The sequence below is a fragment of the Prionailurus bengalensis genome, chromosome B3, assembly GCF_016509475.1.
Source record: "Prionailurus bengalensis isolate Pbe53 chromosome B3, Fcat_Pben_1.1_paternal_pri, whole genome shotgun sequence".
NCBI lineage: Eukaryota > Metazoa > Chordata > Mammalia > Carnivora > Felidae > Prionailurus > Prionailurus bengalensis.
Genome location: NC_057355.1, coordinates 143,382,347 through 143,397,236, shown reverse-complemented (window position 1 = coordinate 143,397,236; position 14,890 = coordinate 143,382,347). Strand labels below are relative to the sequence as shown.

Genomic DNA, 14,890 nt, shown 5'->3' with positions numbered 1-14,890 from the left:
CGTGGCTTCAGGTGGTTTATTCTGCTGCCTTTTGACCACAGGGACGCGTGACCCTGGGTGCCCCTTGCCTTGTCCCCACCCGCCCCAGAGTCCTGTGCAGCACCTGGGTGCTCCTACTGTCTCAGCCCGCTGGGCGCTCTTATGGCCCGTTCTCGGACGTCCCTGTCCACTCTCCCACATATTTCTGCCCCCTTGTCCTTTCTTGCATCTCAGACTTGGCTTCTGCCGGGAGCTTCCTGCCTGGGGACTTCCCTTGGCACAGCTCTGCGAGGGACAGGATCGCTTGCTCTTTTCTGTTTCGCCCCATTTTGAAGGGTGTTCTCACAGGGGAGGGAGGTAGCCGGGGTCTCTTTTCCCAGCATGTGGTGATGGAGATGCCTTGCCCCCGGCCTCCTGTGGGTGTGGGTGTGGGGACGCCCATCAGCCGGTCCGCCCGTGGGGAGCTGCTCATTGACGGTACTCCGTCCTCCTGCTCTCTGGCCGCTTAAGATCTTCCTTTTGGTTTTCCGCAGCTCCCCCCGAGGTGTATCTGGTCGCGGATTTACCCTTCTTGGGAATTCACCTGGAGTCTTGTATCCGTGGGATGGTTCTGGAAAATTCTCAACTTTTGTGTAAATTTTGTTTCCTCGCTCTTCCGGGGACTGCCTTAGACCCCTGGAAGTCCCTCTCACTGCACGCTTCATGTGTGCTGCCCTCTCTCCTGTGGGTCCTGCTTCTGGGCCCCCCCCCCCCACCCCGAGCTCAGCCCGCGGGGCTTGTGTTCCATTTCACTAACTTCTCTCTCCATCGTCCATGTGGCCGCCAAACACAGCCACTGAGTTTTGAGTGTTCGTCCTTTTTCTATTCCTAGATGTTCTGTTTGCTTGTTTTACAAATCTCCACTGCTGCTTCAATAGTTTCCTATTCCCTGGAGATTATTTTCTAGCTCGCCTTTTATTTCCTTAAACATGTGGGCATCGCTGGTTCAGACTGGGTCTGGCACTCCGTCGTGTGTTTTCTCTCGATTCCTGCCCTTGCCGCCTCATTTCCTCACAAGCCTGGTGACCTCAGACGCACGCTCCTCGACGTCCTTGAGAATCTACTTGTGGGGTTCTGCAAGGCCTAGGGTGGAGGCCGCTCCTCACGGGGCTTTATGTCTGCCTTTTCCAAGGGCGGGGGCCCTCCCCCTGGAGACCAGCCGGGTCCGGGTGCAGGCTTTGAAGTTCCCTGGCTCACCCAGCTCCGTGTAAATCGGGGGTGGGTCTGCCTCTTGCCAGGCGACCCCAGGAGCGTGGGCATCAACGGTGGCTCCCAGCATCCCTGCATTTGACCTGCCTCTGCGGGAAAGCCCAGGGCCAGCCCAACTGTCCTCCCCAGGAGATGTGCCCCAAGAAGCAGTCTCCTCGAGCCGGGGAGCCTGTGAGAGGCTCAGGGGTCAGCTCCCCTCCGGGGTCCGGTTTCCTTGTGCGCAGATAGGAGACGACCCTGAACGGGCTGGGGGCAACAGGGAGGGTGCAGGGAGAAACACGAGGCCCCTGGCACCCAGCGGCCACTCAGGGGTGTTCCCAGAGGGGATCCCGAGCCTGGTCGGCCCCCATGCCTCTTTCTCGCCTCGGTATTCCCACCTCTAAGTGCTACGAGCCCGCCTGGCTCCAGCTCCTCAGGGTCTTGGCCCTGGTATCAGGGCTGGGGATCCCTGGGCCAAGGGCCTTCTCAGAGTCGGTGCTTTAGCCCCCACACCTTCACCTCGGAGCCCGCAGCCCCCTGTAGGTGACCTCCAGATCTCACAGAGCTGTCCTGCCATGGCCTCCAAAGCCAGCCACAGCCAGGGCTCCAAGGAGGCCTTGTTCCCAGGGGGCCCTGCTCAGGGCTGGGTGAGGACAGTGACTTCTTTGGCCTCAGAGCCAGGAAGCCTGCAGGGGTAGGCTGACCAGGCCACACAGAGTGGGGGTGGGGTATCTAGAACTCCATCACATGACTCTGAGCAGCAGGGTCAGGCTGACACCATGAGGCCAGCATGGGATGCTATGTAAAGCAGTCCCAAACCAGTTTTGTGGGGCTGAGGTGGGAAAACGTGGTTTCCCTCCAAGCCCCCCCAGATCAAAACCAGCTCATCAGGACGCTGGGACTTACCACTGGCTCTGGCCAGTGACTCTCTCAGAACCTGCTGGGTGGGGACTTGGTGCTTCCCTCCTCCTCCTGATGATGGGGCCAGCCGGCCAGCCCTGTGCTGGCCACAGGGACCTTGCTCTGCCCACAGGGGTCAGAGGCTGGGGGGGAGGCAGACGGCATGACACTAGGCTCAAGGCTTCAAGAGCACAGGGCCATCCAGAGAGGCGAAGGTCCCTACAGCTCTGGAAGGAAGAAAGCAAGCAGTCAGGAGGAGGCTCAGGCTGGGTGCTGAAGGATGAACAGGAGTCCATCAGGCATTTCAGGCAAAGGGAACAGACTTGTGATAGCTGGGGGGGTCCAGAAACGGCTCAGGGCCTCCATGCACCTCCCTGAGGGCTCAGCCTGGGGACCACCAGTTTCCCTCCAGATGTCCTCGGACAGATGTTCTGCTAGATGGGGACTTCGGGCTGTGATGCGGCCTCGCCCTCTACTTCCTTAGTCCCAAGTACCCAGGCAGCGAGCCAGGCCATGGTGCGGGGCTCCGTCCTCCACCAGTCACCCTCCCCCTCCACTCGGAATCCCACCCCGTCCTCAGCGAGGCCCCCACCTGTGCACCCACCCCACCCTCCTACCAATCCCAGCACACTGCTCCACCTGTAACCAGGGCAGCACAGGGGGGGCTCTGCCACTCACTGGCCATGTGCCCTTGGGCCACTTTCCCCTTCTGGAGCCTAGGGACACTGATGAGACTCCCAGGGGTCCTCGTGACAGTTGGCTGTCCCCGTGCACAGGGAGGCACAGGCTAAGCTGGCGGTGGGCTCCACGAGAGGGACGGGGCACAGACTTCAGACTGTCCTCTGAGCATCAGTTTTCTCAGCCGGACAGCAGGGTCAGGCCACCTGGCGGGGGGGGGGGGGGGCTTGGAGCGTCCACTCCACTGGACAAAGTCACGGCCACGCCTGGCAGCACACTCAGCCACGGGCTGGCACCCCAAGATGAAACCGTTCTCCCACGGAGGCTTCAGATCTGCAGCTCAGATTTGTAGGTGAGGGTAAAGGTAGGCACGGAGCCCGGGAAGGTGGGTGGAGGGGACAGCCCACACTGCTTTCTCATTCCCGCTCCACATTTTCTAAATTTAGCCGCTCCCTTATTTTAAAGTTGCAAGTGATGAACTCCCCAACACCTTGCACAGGATCGGAGTGAGCCTTTAAGGGTGCGCTTTGGAAGAAAGCATTAGGAAAAAGACAGATGAAGGCACGGAGTACACTTGCCATTGTTCCCAATAAAAGAACCTACAAAAGGGAGGGGCTGGCAGCCAGCTGGCACCCCCAGGGTGCGGAGTGGAGGAATCGGGTCCACAGAGGAGAGCACCAAGAAACAGCCCTCGTGGGGAGCCCTGGATGAGCCCCTGCTCCAGGGGGATCAGAGCTTCGGCTGGCTCAAGGTGAGCAGCATAGAAAAGAAACCGACTTCTCAGACAGAGACGCGGGTGGTGTTTGCCCCAAGGGAAGTTGAGAGCGTAGTGATCTACAAGCCCTTTCCTCTGCATTTTCTCCCCTGTTTGTTCCTACAGGCCCACTTTACAGATGAGGAAACTGAGGCTCCGAGAAGCAGAGCGCCTACCAACATCCCAAGCAGAAGAGTGATGGGCTTGGGGCCCGAGTCGGTCTCCCGGCCCTAAACCCCACGGGGCCGCGGGCAGCCAGGGTGTGTGCTCAGCACACGAGAGGGGCCGGGCAGCTGCTGGACAGAGAGGTCATCCTACGGCCACACCAGCACTCACACCAAAGCCTGATTTAATATAGTCTGTAAACAACGCTCACATTTAAAAAGCGGTACAGGTGCCTGGATAGCTCAGTTAAGCGTCCCACTCTTGGTTTCGGCTCAGGTCATGATCTCATCGTCATGAGTTTGAGCCCCGTGTCAGGTTCTGTGCTGGTATCGTGGAGCCTGCTTGGGATTCTCTTCCTTCTTCTCTCTGCCCCTCCCCTGCTCTCTCTCTCTCAACATAAACAAACATCAAAAAAAAAAAAAAAAGTGGTAATAATAACATATCCCAGTGGGGAAAGCAATCAGAAAACTATGTGCTGAACTTCTCACTCAGAAGATACTCCACACAAGGAAGGCAGAGAAGCGCCCAGTTCAGGCTGCGCTGGGAAGCAGGACATCTGGGCTCCAGGATCCGGGGCTGGACCGTGGGCAGTGGGGGTGGCACAGGCAGAGGAGAGGCGCTCTGGCAAAGCCAGGCCCCCCCTGCACCGCAGACAAGTATAGCCTTGCCTCGTGGCCTGCGTCCGGATTCATTCACACACCACTCGCTCATTTGACAGGTGCATGCAGAGGACGGCCTGTTCAGGCTGGATCTGGGGAGACACACCCTGAGGAACTCGCCTGCAGTGGTCCCGCCACTCTCCCCTCCAGCCTGTAATGAGAGCTACGCCTGGCCAAGGACCCCTGGTCCCGGTGGGCGTGTGACAGCCAACCAGAGTCCTTCCCTGACCCTTGTCAAGTGGGAACAGAGGCAGGAGGCAGCCTCTTGCTGGGGGCTTCTGCCAGGAGAGGGAACCGGGCCCAGGCCGAGGCCCAGAGGGCTGGACCCAGCGGTCCTTGGCCTGCCGTGACGAGGTCTGAGAATGGGGCCAAACTGCACCCTCTGGTCTAAACTGGCTCCACTCCTGCGTCAAGTGGTGGACGGATACTAATATTAATATTATTACCGATACTAAGACTCCCTGCTGCCATTTCCTGAGTGCCTCCTGCATACAGGCCCCACCAAGAGCTATCCAGACCCGGCCTCATTAATCCTCACAAGCTGGGTACTACCAATTCTCATTTCATAGAAGGGGAAACTGAGGCACCGGGTGGCTCAGCACTTTCTGCAGCCACACAACAAAAGGTGATGACAGGGTTTAAGTCTACATCCGTCTGACCCCAAAGCCTGTGTCCTGCCAACAGGCCACACCTGCAGTCATTTATAGAATGCCCACTGTGGACCGGGGCCAGGTGCGCAGCAGGGAGCAGGCAGCGAACCCCGTGAAGTTTACATTCCACTGCACGTACCCGTGTTGTGGGGAAGGGGGGACGACAGCAGACAGAGCTAAGCACTCTGGGGAAAGGACCGAGAATGACTGGAGCATGTTAGACACAGAGATCAGGGGAGGCTCCCTGAAGGCCCACAGCAGGAGAAAGGCAGGGATCCGGGGGGGCGATGGGGGAAGTAGTGACAGCAGAGGGGACAGCGGGAGCAAAGGTCCTGAGGCGCCATGCCATGAGAGCACAGTGGAGGGTGTCATTAGCCCATCAGCGATGAGAGTGATACGGGAAGGCTTCATGTCACAGAGAAAGTGACCCGAGGGCAGGCTTCTAAGATCACTGGGCTTCCCACACTGAGCAGGGGAACTTATTTAGAGGGTGGGCGGTGAGAAAGAGGGGGGGCGAGAGGCTCAGTGGGGCAGCCACATGAGGGGTGAGGGAGGACCGTCTACCACCTGCATAAGGATCTGAATGGACGTAAGATCAGCCTCCGCTCCCCCCACTGCTCTGCTCAGGCCAGGGACAGTACCCCACAGGGGGTTCCACTTCTGCAGGGGACAGGCCCTCTGAGCATGGGCTGTGATTATCTTTCTTTTCACCAGATCAGCCATTCCTGAGCCTAAAAAGAGAAGGCGCTTCCAACCTGAGCCTGGGGGCAGACAGTCACTGGGACCCTGCGTCCTGCATGAGCTCGGGGGTTCATTCTTCACCACCCTGAAAGATCGTGAGCTCCCCAGCTCCTGCCCCACGCTCAGCCCCAGCCTTCCCTGAATCCCAGCTCAGGCACAACAGGTGCTGTATCTGCTCAACACCCACTGCCTGCCGGGGGCTCTGCGCTGAATGTGGCGCGGGGCAGTGGGGGCAGGGAGAAGGCTAGAAAAGGAGTCGGACCTCAGGATCAGACTTACCTCAGGGCCTCTGCACTGTCCTTCCCTCCGCCTGGAAGGCCCGATTCATGGACCCCTGAGCAAGTTAGACACCTGAAATAAACCTATTTATGCACCAGCCCTCTGCAAGCTCCAGATGCCCTTCCCAATCTGCCCAGTCCCCTTCCAGGGAATGGAACCCCCAGTGTACGGACACCCACCATGGACGTGACCCCCTTGGAGCCACACAGCAAGCCTGCAGGCTGGGGGTTCCGACACCACTTTACAATGGGGGTGCTGAGGCTCAGAGAGGAGAGATGACTCACGAAGCGTCAGCTACACCGACGGCAGAGCCGGCCTAGAAGCCGGGTGCTGGAGAGGCAAAGCTGGGCACCCGTGGTTCCTACTCCCTTGGCTCCCCGCCACGGGGCTCGTCCTCAGGGCCTCTGCCCTTCCTCACTGACTCCTCTGCTGGGGATGCCCTCCTCACCAGCTCACAGTCTGCCTCTGCCGGCAAGCCTTCTGAGGCACGGGGACGCCCCTGCCCCTGCCCCGAGCTGTGATATCTGCCGGTTCCCATCGTCACCCTCAGTGGATCCTGGGGCTCTTGGAGTGGCCTGTGGGATTTGGTGCTAGGGCTCCCTTACCTGCCTAGACCCCCAGGGCGCTGGCTCTTCCTGCCGGCCTGACCCCGCAGGGCTCCTCAGGAACCTCCCTCCTTCCCTGGAGCAGTATACACCCCCTCCAGGCAGTGGGACTCTGTGGGCCATGCTTGGGGTGGGGGTGGGGGGGCCTGGGCCCCATGGCACTGATGAGGACTGCCGTGCTCCAGCACGGAGTTCCTGAAGGCAGGCCTGAGACCCAGAGCCCCCCGTGGCCCCCCACGGCCCCTGGCCCCCAGGGACTCCGTGGTCAGGATCAGCAGAGGGGGGCTGCCCCATCTCAAGCTCCCTCTGGTCTCTGTCTCAAGCCCCAGAGGGCCTGGGAGCGGGAAGGTGCCACGAAGCTGCCCGTACATATCTGTCACTGAAATACCCTAAGAGACAGCAAAACACTCATGTTTATTGAGCATCAGCAGCCACCCACCAGGTGCTTTCACCTAATGCGGTTCTCACAACCCTGAGGCAAACAGATCTCTGTCCCCATTTTACAGATGAGGAAACTGAGGCTCGGGGGGGAGGGGGGGAGGCCCCTCCTACCCAGCTCCGATCACAGAGGCGACCTCACTGGTTACTCACACCACCCCCACCCCTGGGGGACGAATGGGAGCCTGGGGCCTGGCCGGTATCCGGAAGGCTCTGCTCCAGGAGGCTCAGTGCCAGATCTTAATGTCGCCCTCCCAGGAGCAGGTGGCGAGGACAGAGGGCAGCACAGGGTGGAAGGTGGTACCGACGCAGGCCCGCGCGTGCCCTTGCAGCGTGCGCGCCCGGCTGGCAGTACGGAAGCTGTACAGCAGGACTCGGCCGTCGGCACTGCCCGTCACCAGCAGGTCACCGTCTGGGGAGCACTCGCAGCCCACTGAGTAGCCTTCTACCTGCAGAAGGCAACACGGGGTGAGCGGACCACACGGCAGCTGCTCCGCCAGGCAGCCCGTGAGGCGGGGGGGCGCCGTGCCCACTCCGTGGAGGAGCGGCCTGAGACTCGGAGCAGGGCACCCAGCACCCCCAAGGCCAAGGCCCGAGCTCCTGCCAGAAGGCCGGCGTCCCAGCGTGGATCTGGTCTCACGGAGTTTAGTGGAAGGCAGCTAGAACAGCTTCGGCATAGCTGACGGTGCCTGGCCTCGCCAACAGCCACCAGGTCCCCGGCCCCTTCCGCCCCAGTGAGGCAGGCCTCAGTGGGGAAAAGGGACAGATGCAGAAAAGGCCCCCTCCCCTGTTCTGTCCTGTGCTCCCTCCCTCACCCCCGTGACATGCCCCCATTGAGCCCACAAGTCGGGGAAAATCTTTCCTGCCCAGCCCCTGGGGACTGGGGGTAGGGCCAGATGTGGCCCAGGGCCTTTGGGGACCACCGGGCCACGTGGCACGTGGGCGCCTGCGAAACGGAAAACAGAATCCTACCAGAAGGAAGGTCTGTGCACTCCGGGGCCCCAAGTCCACCGCTGCTGTCGTCTGGAGGGGGCTCTGGGGCCGCTGCTCCGTTTTAACCCGGGGCAGAGGAACAGAGTACCTTGTGTCCTTCGTAGCGCCGCCTTCTGCTCATCCGGTAGGGCCACACGGCGGAAAAGAGGGCCAGGTAGTTGCCGTTGGTCTGTGCCAGGAACACGGGCTCCCGCGGATGCGAGGCGAGGCTGGGGCAGGTGTATCTCTCCTGAAAGACGTGAGGCCACAGGGAGGCAGGAAAAAGGCCCCAGCTGGGCCTTCTGCCTCCGCCAGACACGCCACCCAGTGCCCTGCTCCTGGAGCCTTGGGCCCCACCCCCAGGCCTGGCCTCAGAGGTCTGCACGGCTTTCCTGCGGCTGCTTAGCAAGATGCCACGAACTCGGCGGCATAAAACTACACACATTTATTCTCTTAGAGTCCGGGAGGTCAGGCGTCTGCTATGGGTCTCCCTGGGCTAACGTCAAGGTGTCAGCAGAGCCGTGTTCCTTCTGGAGGCTCTGGGGGGTAATCTGTTTTCCTGTCCTTACTGGCACCCCTTGGTTCACGGCCCTAGTGGTGGACGGAAAAATGACCCCCACACTCCCATCCACGTAGCGGATTCCCGGGACCGGTGAATGTCACCTTATATGGCAAAAGGGCGGAGGGGGTGTCTTTGCGGATATAATGAAGTCAAGCATCTTGAGGTGAGGATGTCGTCCTCTATAACCGCCCTAAGTGCACTCACGTGTGTCCTTGTAAAGGGAGGCGGACAATCACACTCACAGATACAGTGGCAGGGGTCTGAAGAGGCCAGCGTGAGGAAGAGGGGGCAGACTCCCCCCGAGCCTCCAGAAGCAGTGCGCCCTGACAAAACCTCGATTTCAGCCCAGGGAGAACGATCACAGACATCTGGCCTCCAGGACGGAGAGAGAGAACGTGTTCGTTTTGAAGCCAGCGACCGCGGTACTTTGCCACGCAGCGCCAGGAAAGGAGTCCGCACGCCCGCTCGCCCCCGCCCCACCTCCACGGTGAGCTCTCGGGGAAGCCCCAGCCCGGCCCAGGCCCCCCTCGCAGCCCACACGCACAGTAGCTGGGAAGGTGGACGGCCGGGGAGAAGACAAAGGCGTGAGCAAAGTGTTCAAAGCACAAGGCAAGGAGCTGTCACCGTCTGACGGGCTGCATCACATGGAAGCGCCCCTAGCAACTCCCTTCTCCACGGCATCTGGCCTTTGCTTTATTCCAAGTGTTGTCCTGAGGCCACACTGTCTACAGGAGCCCACCTCAGAGAGCAAAGCGGGGGCAGCTGGAACACAGCTGCAGACTCTGTGTCCCTCAGAGGCTCAGAGGCCACGCTGACCGGGGAACAAGTTCCACGGCATGCTCTGCGAGCACAGCACCTGCTCCCCACGCAGAAAGTGAGTGGGTGCGGTCTGTAGGAGGGTCAGTGGCCTGCCATGTGGCACTCCCATCCACCTCCCCTGGGTGCCTGTTCTGCACGGGCTGTTGGACGCGGAAGGCCAGAGTGGCCAGACACGCCCACGCAGCCCCCTCCCGGAGCTGGTGCTTCTCCCCGGGTTGCACCAGGACCCTGCAGTGAAGGTCTGGAGGCTGGTGTGCGCAGGGTCACTTAGAACCCTCCGAGAAGAGGAAATGCGGGGATGGGGGAAAGGTACGTATGTACGCCTAACACGTATTTTTTAATTTGGCGGGGGGAGCACCGAAGAGATCAGCTACGGCTTATTTGAAGTCTTAAAAGGTGACGGTGATCGTAATGGCGATGATGGTGATGAGGGTGGTGATGGTGACGGTGATGATGATGGTGGTGATGGTGGTGGTGATGAGGGTGGTGATGGTGACGGTGATGATGAGGACGGTGATAATGGTGGGGATGGTGACAGTGATGGTGGTGATGGTGGTGGTGGTGGTGGTGGTGGTGGTGATGATGATGATGGTGATGAATGTGATGGTGATGAGGGTGGTGATGGTGACGGTGATAATGGTGGTGATGGTGACAGTGATGGTGGTGATGGTGGTGGTGGTGGTGATGATGATGATGATGGTGATGAATGTGATGATGATGAGGGTGGTGATGGTGACGGTGATGATGATGACAGTGATGGTGGGGATGGTGACGGTGATGGTGGGGATGATAGTGGTGGTGATGGTGACGGTGATGATGATGACAGTGATGGTGGGGATGGTGACAGTGATGGTGGGGATGATAGTGGTGGTGATGAGGGTGGTGACGGTGATGGTGACGATGTTAATGACGATGGTGGCGATGGTGACAATAGGTAACGCGTTTATGGAGCACCTCCTGGGTCTGGCACTGTGCTAGATCCTTTATAAGTGTTATTTCCTTCAATTCTCAAAACCACTCTATGAGGTAAATATATTCTCATCCTCAATTTCCTAAGAGGAAAACAAGAATCAAAAAGGCTAAGTAATGGGCCCAGGGTCCCCGGCTTGTGAGTGGTGAATCCAGGACTTTAACACCAGATCTAGCCTCAGGTCGCGGCTTGAACTTCCAAGTCACAGTTCCTGCCAAAAGCACTGAACAAAGGTGGGGCGGAAACCCGTGTAGGCTGGATGGGGTGGTGGAGGGAAGGCAGGAGTGCGTGGCTTGTCTGGCTGTCCTCCATCGATCCAGACGGGGGGCCCCACCACACCCTTGCCCTGTGGGGTGGCCATGCCGGGCAAGGGACATGTAGGAGAGGTATGGAGGTGCTGTTTTCTGCACGTGTCTACCCCTACCCCAGGGATTTCAGGCACCTGGACGATCTCTAAAGAGCCTGCCTGCTGAACCATCTCCCACAGGAAGTGATCTGGGATCCCAGACAGCCTAGGGCTACTTAGACACAGCCTACAGCTGAAGCAAACTGAAGAGCAATGCCACATAAGGTTTCTCACGTGGAAAATCTGGTTGGAGATTTTGGCAGAGCTCCGGAAATCCCAGGCAATAATGGTGCGGTCAGCAGAGTCCCGGCTCGAAGCGTCCGTGCTGCTCAGAAACTCAGAGCCTTCCTGGAGGAAGAGGATGTCCAAGGTCTGCTGGATGGTTGCCTTGTAGCTTCTCACCACCTGCAAGAGATGCATCTGTCATGCTGTGGGCCCCACGAGTACAGGGCGGGCACCCACGGGGAGGGCCACCAAGAGCCCAGGCAGCAGATGGGGTTTAGCGAGGGCCGTGCCGGGCTGCTAGGAGATACCTCCCGCAGCCTGGCTTCGTGGCCCCTCCCCACAGACGGTCCTCCCTGTCACGTGCCTGCCCCACATCTACTGGCGCACGGCCACCATCCATGAGCTACCCAGGGAGGCATGATGACCTCTCAGACCACACCAGTCCCGGGGACAGCAGCTAGTGCCTGATGAAAGTGAGCTCAGGGAAGGGCCCATCGCCCAAGGGCACCTAAAGGGCATCAATGATGCCCACTGATACCAGGCCACATGTTACGAGAGTGTCTTGCTTCTTCTTCTCCTTCTTTTTCTTTTTTTTTTTAATGTTTATTTATTTTTGAGACAGAGAAAGAGCATGAGTCAGGGAGGGGCCGAGAGAGAGAGAGGGAGACACAGAAGCAGGCTCCGGGCTTTGAGCTGTCAGCACAGAGCCCGACGCGGGACTCAAACCCCCATGAATGGTGAGATCATGACCTGAGCCGAAGTTGGACGCTTAACTGACTGAGCCAACCAGGAGCCTAGCAACTGAGGGTCTTGCTTCTAAAGACGTCACATAATTCACAGCCCACAAAACCGTAGCCTATTCTCTCTGGAGTAGTAACTGTATTGCAAAAAGCCAGAGCTCTTGGAGACCGTAAGGCAGAACCACAGTACATATATTAGCTTTAAAGACACTTTTTACTTCCTAGCATCATAGCCAATAGTTCATAGCCTCCGGTCTTGTAAATCAATGCGATCGAGTACCCAGCGGTTCTGTTTTCCCCAGAGCACTTGATCACACTCACTTTCCATTCTAAAGCAACTGGTTCGGGTTGGGGGCAGGTCCCAGTATCGGGACTAACAAGTGTCTCCACTTAACAAACTCACAGACCTCACGACTTTCAATTGCAATACTCAGCAAGAGGCCAGCACAACGCGGCCTCAGGCCTTCCTGGCCGGCCTGTTTACCAGCTACCTGGGCGCCACCATGTGGCCACAGCATACACACGGTTCTCTGGTCCCTCTGCCTGCTGGCTGTGAAATAAGAAGTCTCGACAATTTTTTCTTTAAAGTGGCATTTACCACCTTCAAAGTGTCATCGTCCTCTTTCAAATGCACATAAGTCAAATCTATGTCACGTGTAGCATTCTATAAAGTCAACTTAGGCCGTTCTGAGACCCATTCTCCAGATGAGGAACACTGAGGCTCAGAGATGCAGGGATTTGCTCCAAGTCCCACCGTCAGGGGGGCGGGCTTCTCCCTGTCCCTGCTGCTTCCCTTGGGCCCACAATCCAATCTCCTACTGGCCACTTCTTACCTCCATAAATTAGGGGACAGCTTCCTGGGGGAGAGGAGGGACAAATGGCTGTTCTCTGAGCTTCTTCAGAAGCAACTCCCAGGTAAGGCGACCGCAGGGTAAGCCCCTTGAAGCCCACAAAGTGGCACGGACACAGAAAAGAGAAGGCGGCCCTGCAGACCTCTGGACACAAGGCAGAAAGGCAGCCCATGGCCACTCCCCAGCCCTGAGCCTCCCAGAGGGGAGGGAGTCTCCTTGCCCCTAGCCAGAGGGGCTCAGCAGGGGTGCTGCCAGATGCTCCTCCGCCCAGTCTGAGGCTGGGGCCCGGGGAGGGGGCCTGCGTGCCCTGCCCTCGAGATCCAATCGCGTCAGTCTGCGCAGCATCCGGATTCACAACAGCACCACCCCAAGGCCATGTTTGGAATCCACTTTGGTGGGGAAGAGAGGGGAGGGGAGGGAGTGGTGCCCCATAATCACAGCTCTGGAGCCGTCTCTTCGCCAGCTCCTCCCACCCCAGTGCCATGACAGTCACCCCTCACTCCGACACCCTCCCCACCAGCCACCCCAGGCCTCTATCTGCCGCATCCGTCCTCAACGCCCTCCTTCCCCTTTTCCCAAAGCCCTCTCCATCCCCACCATTCGGGGGAGGAGCAGCGAATCCAGAGATGGCCGGGGCAGTAAATGCCAAGAGAAGAGTACGTCCGGCCCGACTCATGTCCCTGGAAGTGGCCCGTGCACTGGGCAGCCTGTCCTCTCTGGGGGCACGGAGTGGCCCACACAGAATGGCCACCGGAGAGCACCCACAGGCGCTGGGCGGTTCCCAGCTCCCGGGCAGGGCCGTGAGCTCCTGCGGGCGGTTCTGGCCTTCTCACCGCAGCCCCCCTCCAGCCACTGCACGGTGACCCCCACAGGGACTCGGGAAACACACTGACCCAGGCAAGGACGGAGGAAGGAGAGGGCTCTCCCTGAGTGCCCAGGAAGCGGCACTGGCCCGGGGTTCCACATAAATTACCTCCTGGGGACAGCCGGAGGGTGACACGAAGGCCCGGGAGGAGCAAGGTGCCGGCCCTCGGCTTGTGCGTGCCACACCTGCCTCCCAAGACAAACTTTCCAGAAGAATGGAAACCACTGTTCTGCACATTTCCTCAGAATGGATGGAAACGGCCCAGTTCATCGGGGCGCCATAAAACTGAGTGGCCGGGAAACAAGCCGTGTGACGGGCGGTCCCTGCCAAGAACGCTGCTGTAAGTAGTAGGCTGACCTTTGAAGCGGTCGCTGCCGAACGTGATTTACTCGCCTTCACAACTGCTCCTGCCCCGGCAAAGAGCAGAGAAACCATCTGTGTGTCTAGCTGGTGGGTTTTATGGCGACCTTAATTACACTGACAGCTGGTACATCCCATCCCAGGGGCGTGGGACGGCGCCACGCAGCCCTCACCGGCAGGATCCGGAAGGGAGCCTCGCTCAGACTCTTCTGCCAACCGGGGGCCTCTGTCAGGTAAGCAGACACTGGGCTGAAGGTTTCTGGCTCTGGGGCAAGTGGCAGACGTGATCCACGCCATGGCAGATTCAGGCAAGATGAACATCACCGGACATCCCTGAAATCCCACGACTGCCTGGTCCTCCGGACAGACCCGGGAAACTCTGGGCTGACTCTGGTTCATCCAAAGCACAGATTTCCCTTCCTCGCGTCCCTGCCACTTCCCAAGTATGTGGGGCTGGGGCGCAGGCTAGGCTCGGGTCCTGGCCTTTTGGTCGTCACCACGGGAGGCCTGGACTACAGGGGCTAACCTCTGCCTCTGAGCGCTGCTGGACCTCAGAGCGACGGAAGACTGGGGTGTACTGGCCCCCTGACCCCACCCACCACTCCCCTGCACCCAAACCTGAGGAAACGCAAGGGGAGACACTGCTCTGGCTCCCGCGGGACGCCGTGCTCCCTCAGCCACCCGCCTGCCCCACAGGACCGTGTATCTGTGACACTGGGTTGCCTTTGGGCAGTGCAGGGTCTGCGGGCTGCGGACATTCCTCAGGTGTGTTGGATTAACCACCGGATTTGTGAACAAAAGGAAAGTTTGCAAAGTAGGCACACTGAGGTCTCCGGCTCCCAGCAATATCCCGGCACTTGGGGCGGAGCCAGCACACGTGAGGCCGCCGCCACTGGCCCCGTCAGGCACCATTCACAGGGTCCGCCTGTGGCCCTGGACATGGGAGACGAAGGAGACCTGACTCCCTGGGAACTCTGAGACGGTGGTGGGGGTGGGAGGCAGAAGCAGAGTGCTGTGCTCAATGCCGCATCATCGCTGGCCCCGTGGAGGCCGACAGAGGCCTCCCTCCCCAGTGAGAGGGCCCCAGGTCCCCGGAGGCCACCTC

General features: G+C 59.5%; 1 protein-coding gene across 4 annotated transcripts in view; it reads right to left on the bottom strand.

Annotated features, from left to right (window-relative positions):
• Positions 1 to 7,033: 7,033 nt before the first annotated feature.
• The window catches only part of WDR25 (WD repeat domain 25), a 139,679-nt gene continuing 131,822 nt past the window's right edge, over positions 7,034 to 14,890 (bottom strand). For all 4 annotated transcript variants that reach the window (XM_043557029.1, XM_043557031.1, XM_043557032.1 and 1 more), the window contains 3 exons: positions 10,979 to 11,149; positions 8,157 to 8,297; positions 7,034 to 7,524 (listed from right to left, as the gene is read on the bottom strand). In XM_043557029.1, coding sequence (XP_043412964.1) covers positions 7,303 to 7,524; positions 8,157 to 8,297; positions 10,979 to 11,149 — 534 coding nt within the window. In that variant the 3' untranslated portion in view covers positions 7,034 to 7,302. The remainder of the gene's footprint in view (positions 7,525 to 8,156; positions 8,298 to 10,978; positions 11,150 to 14,890) is intronic.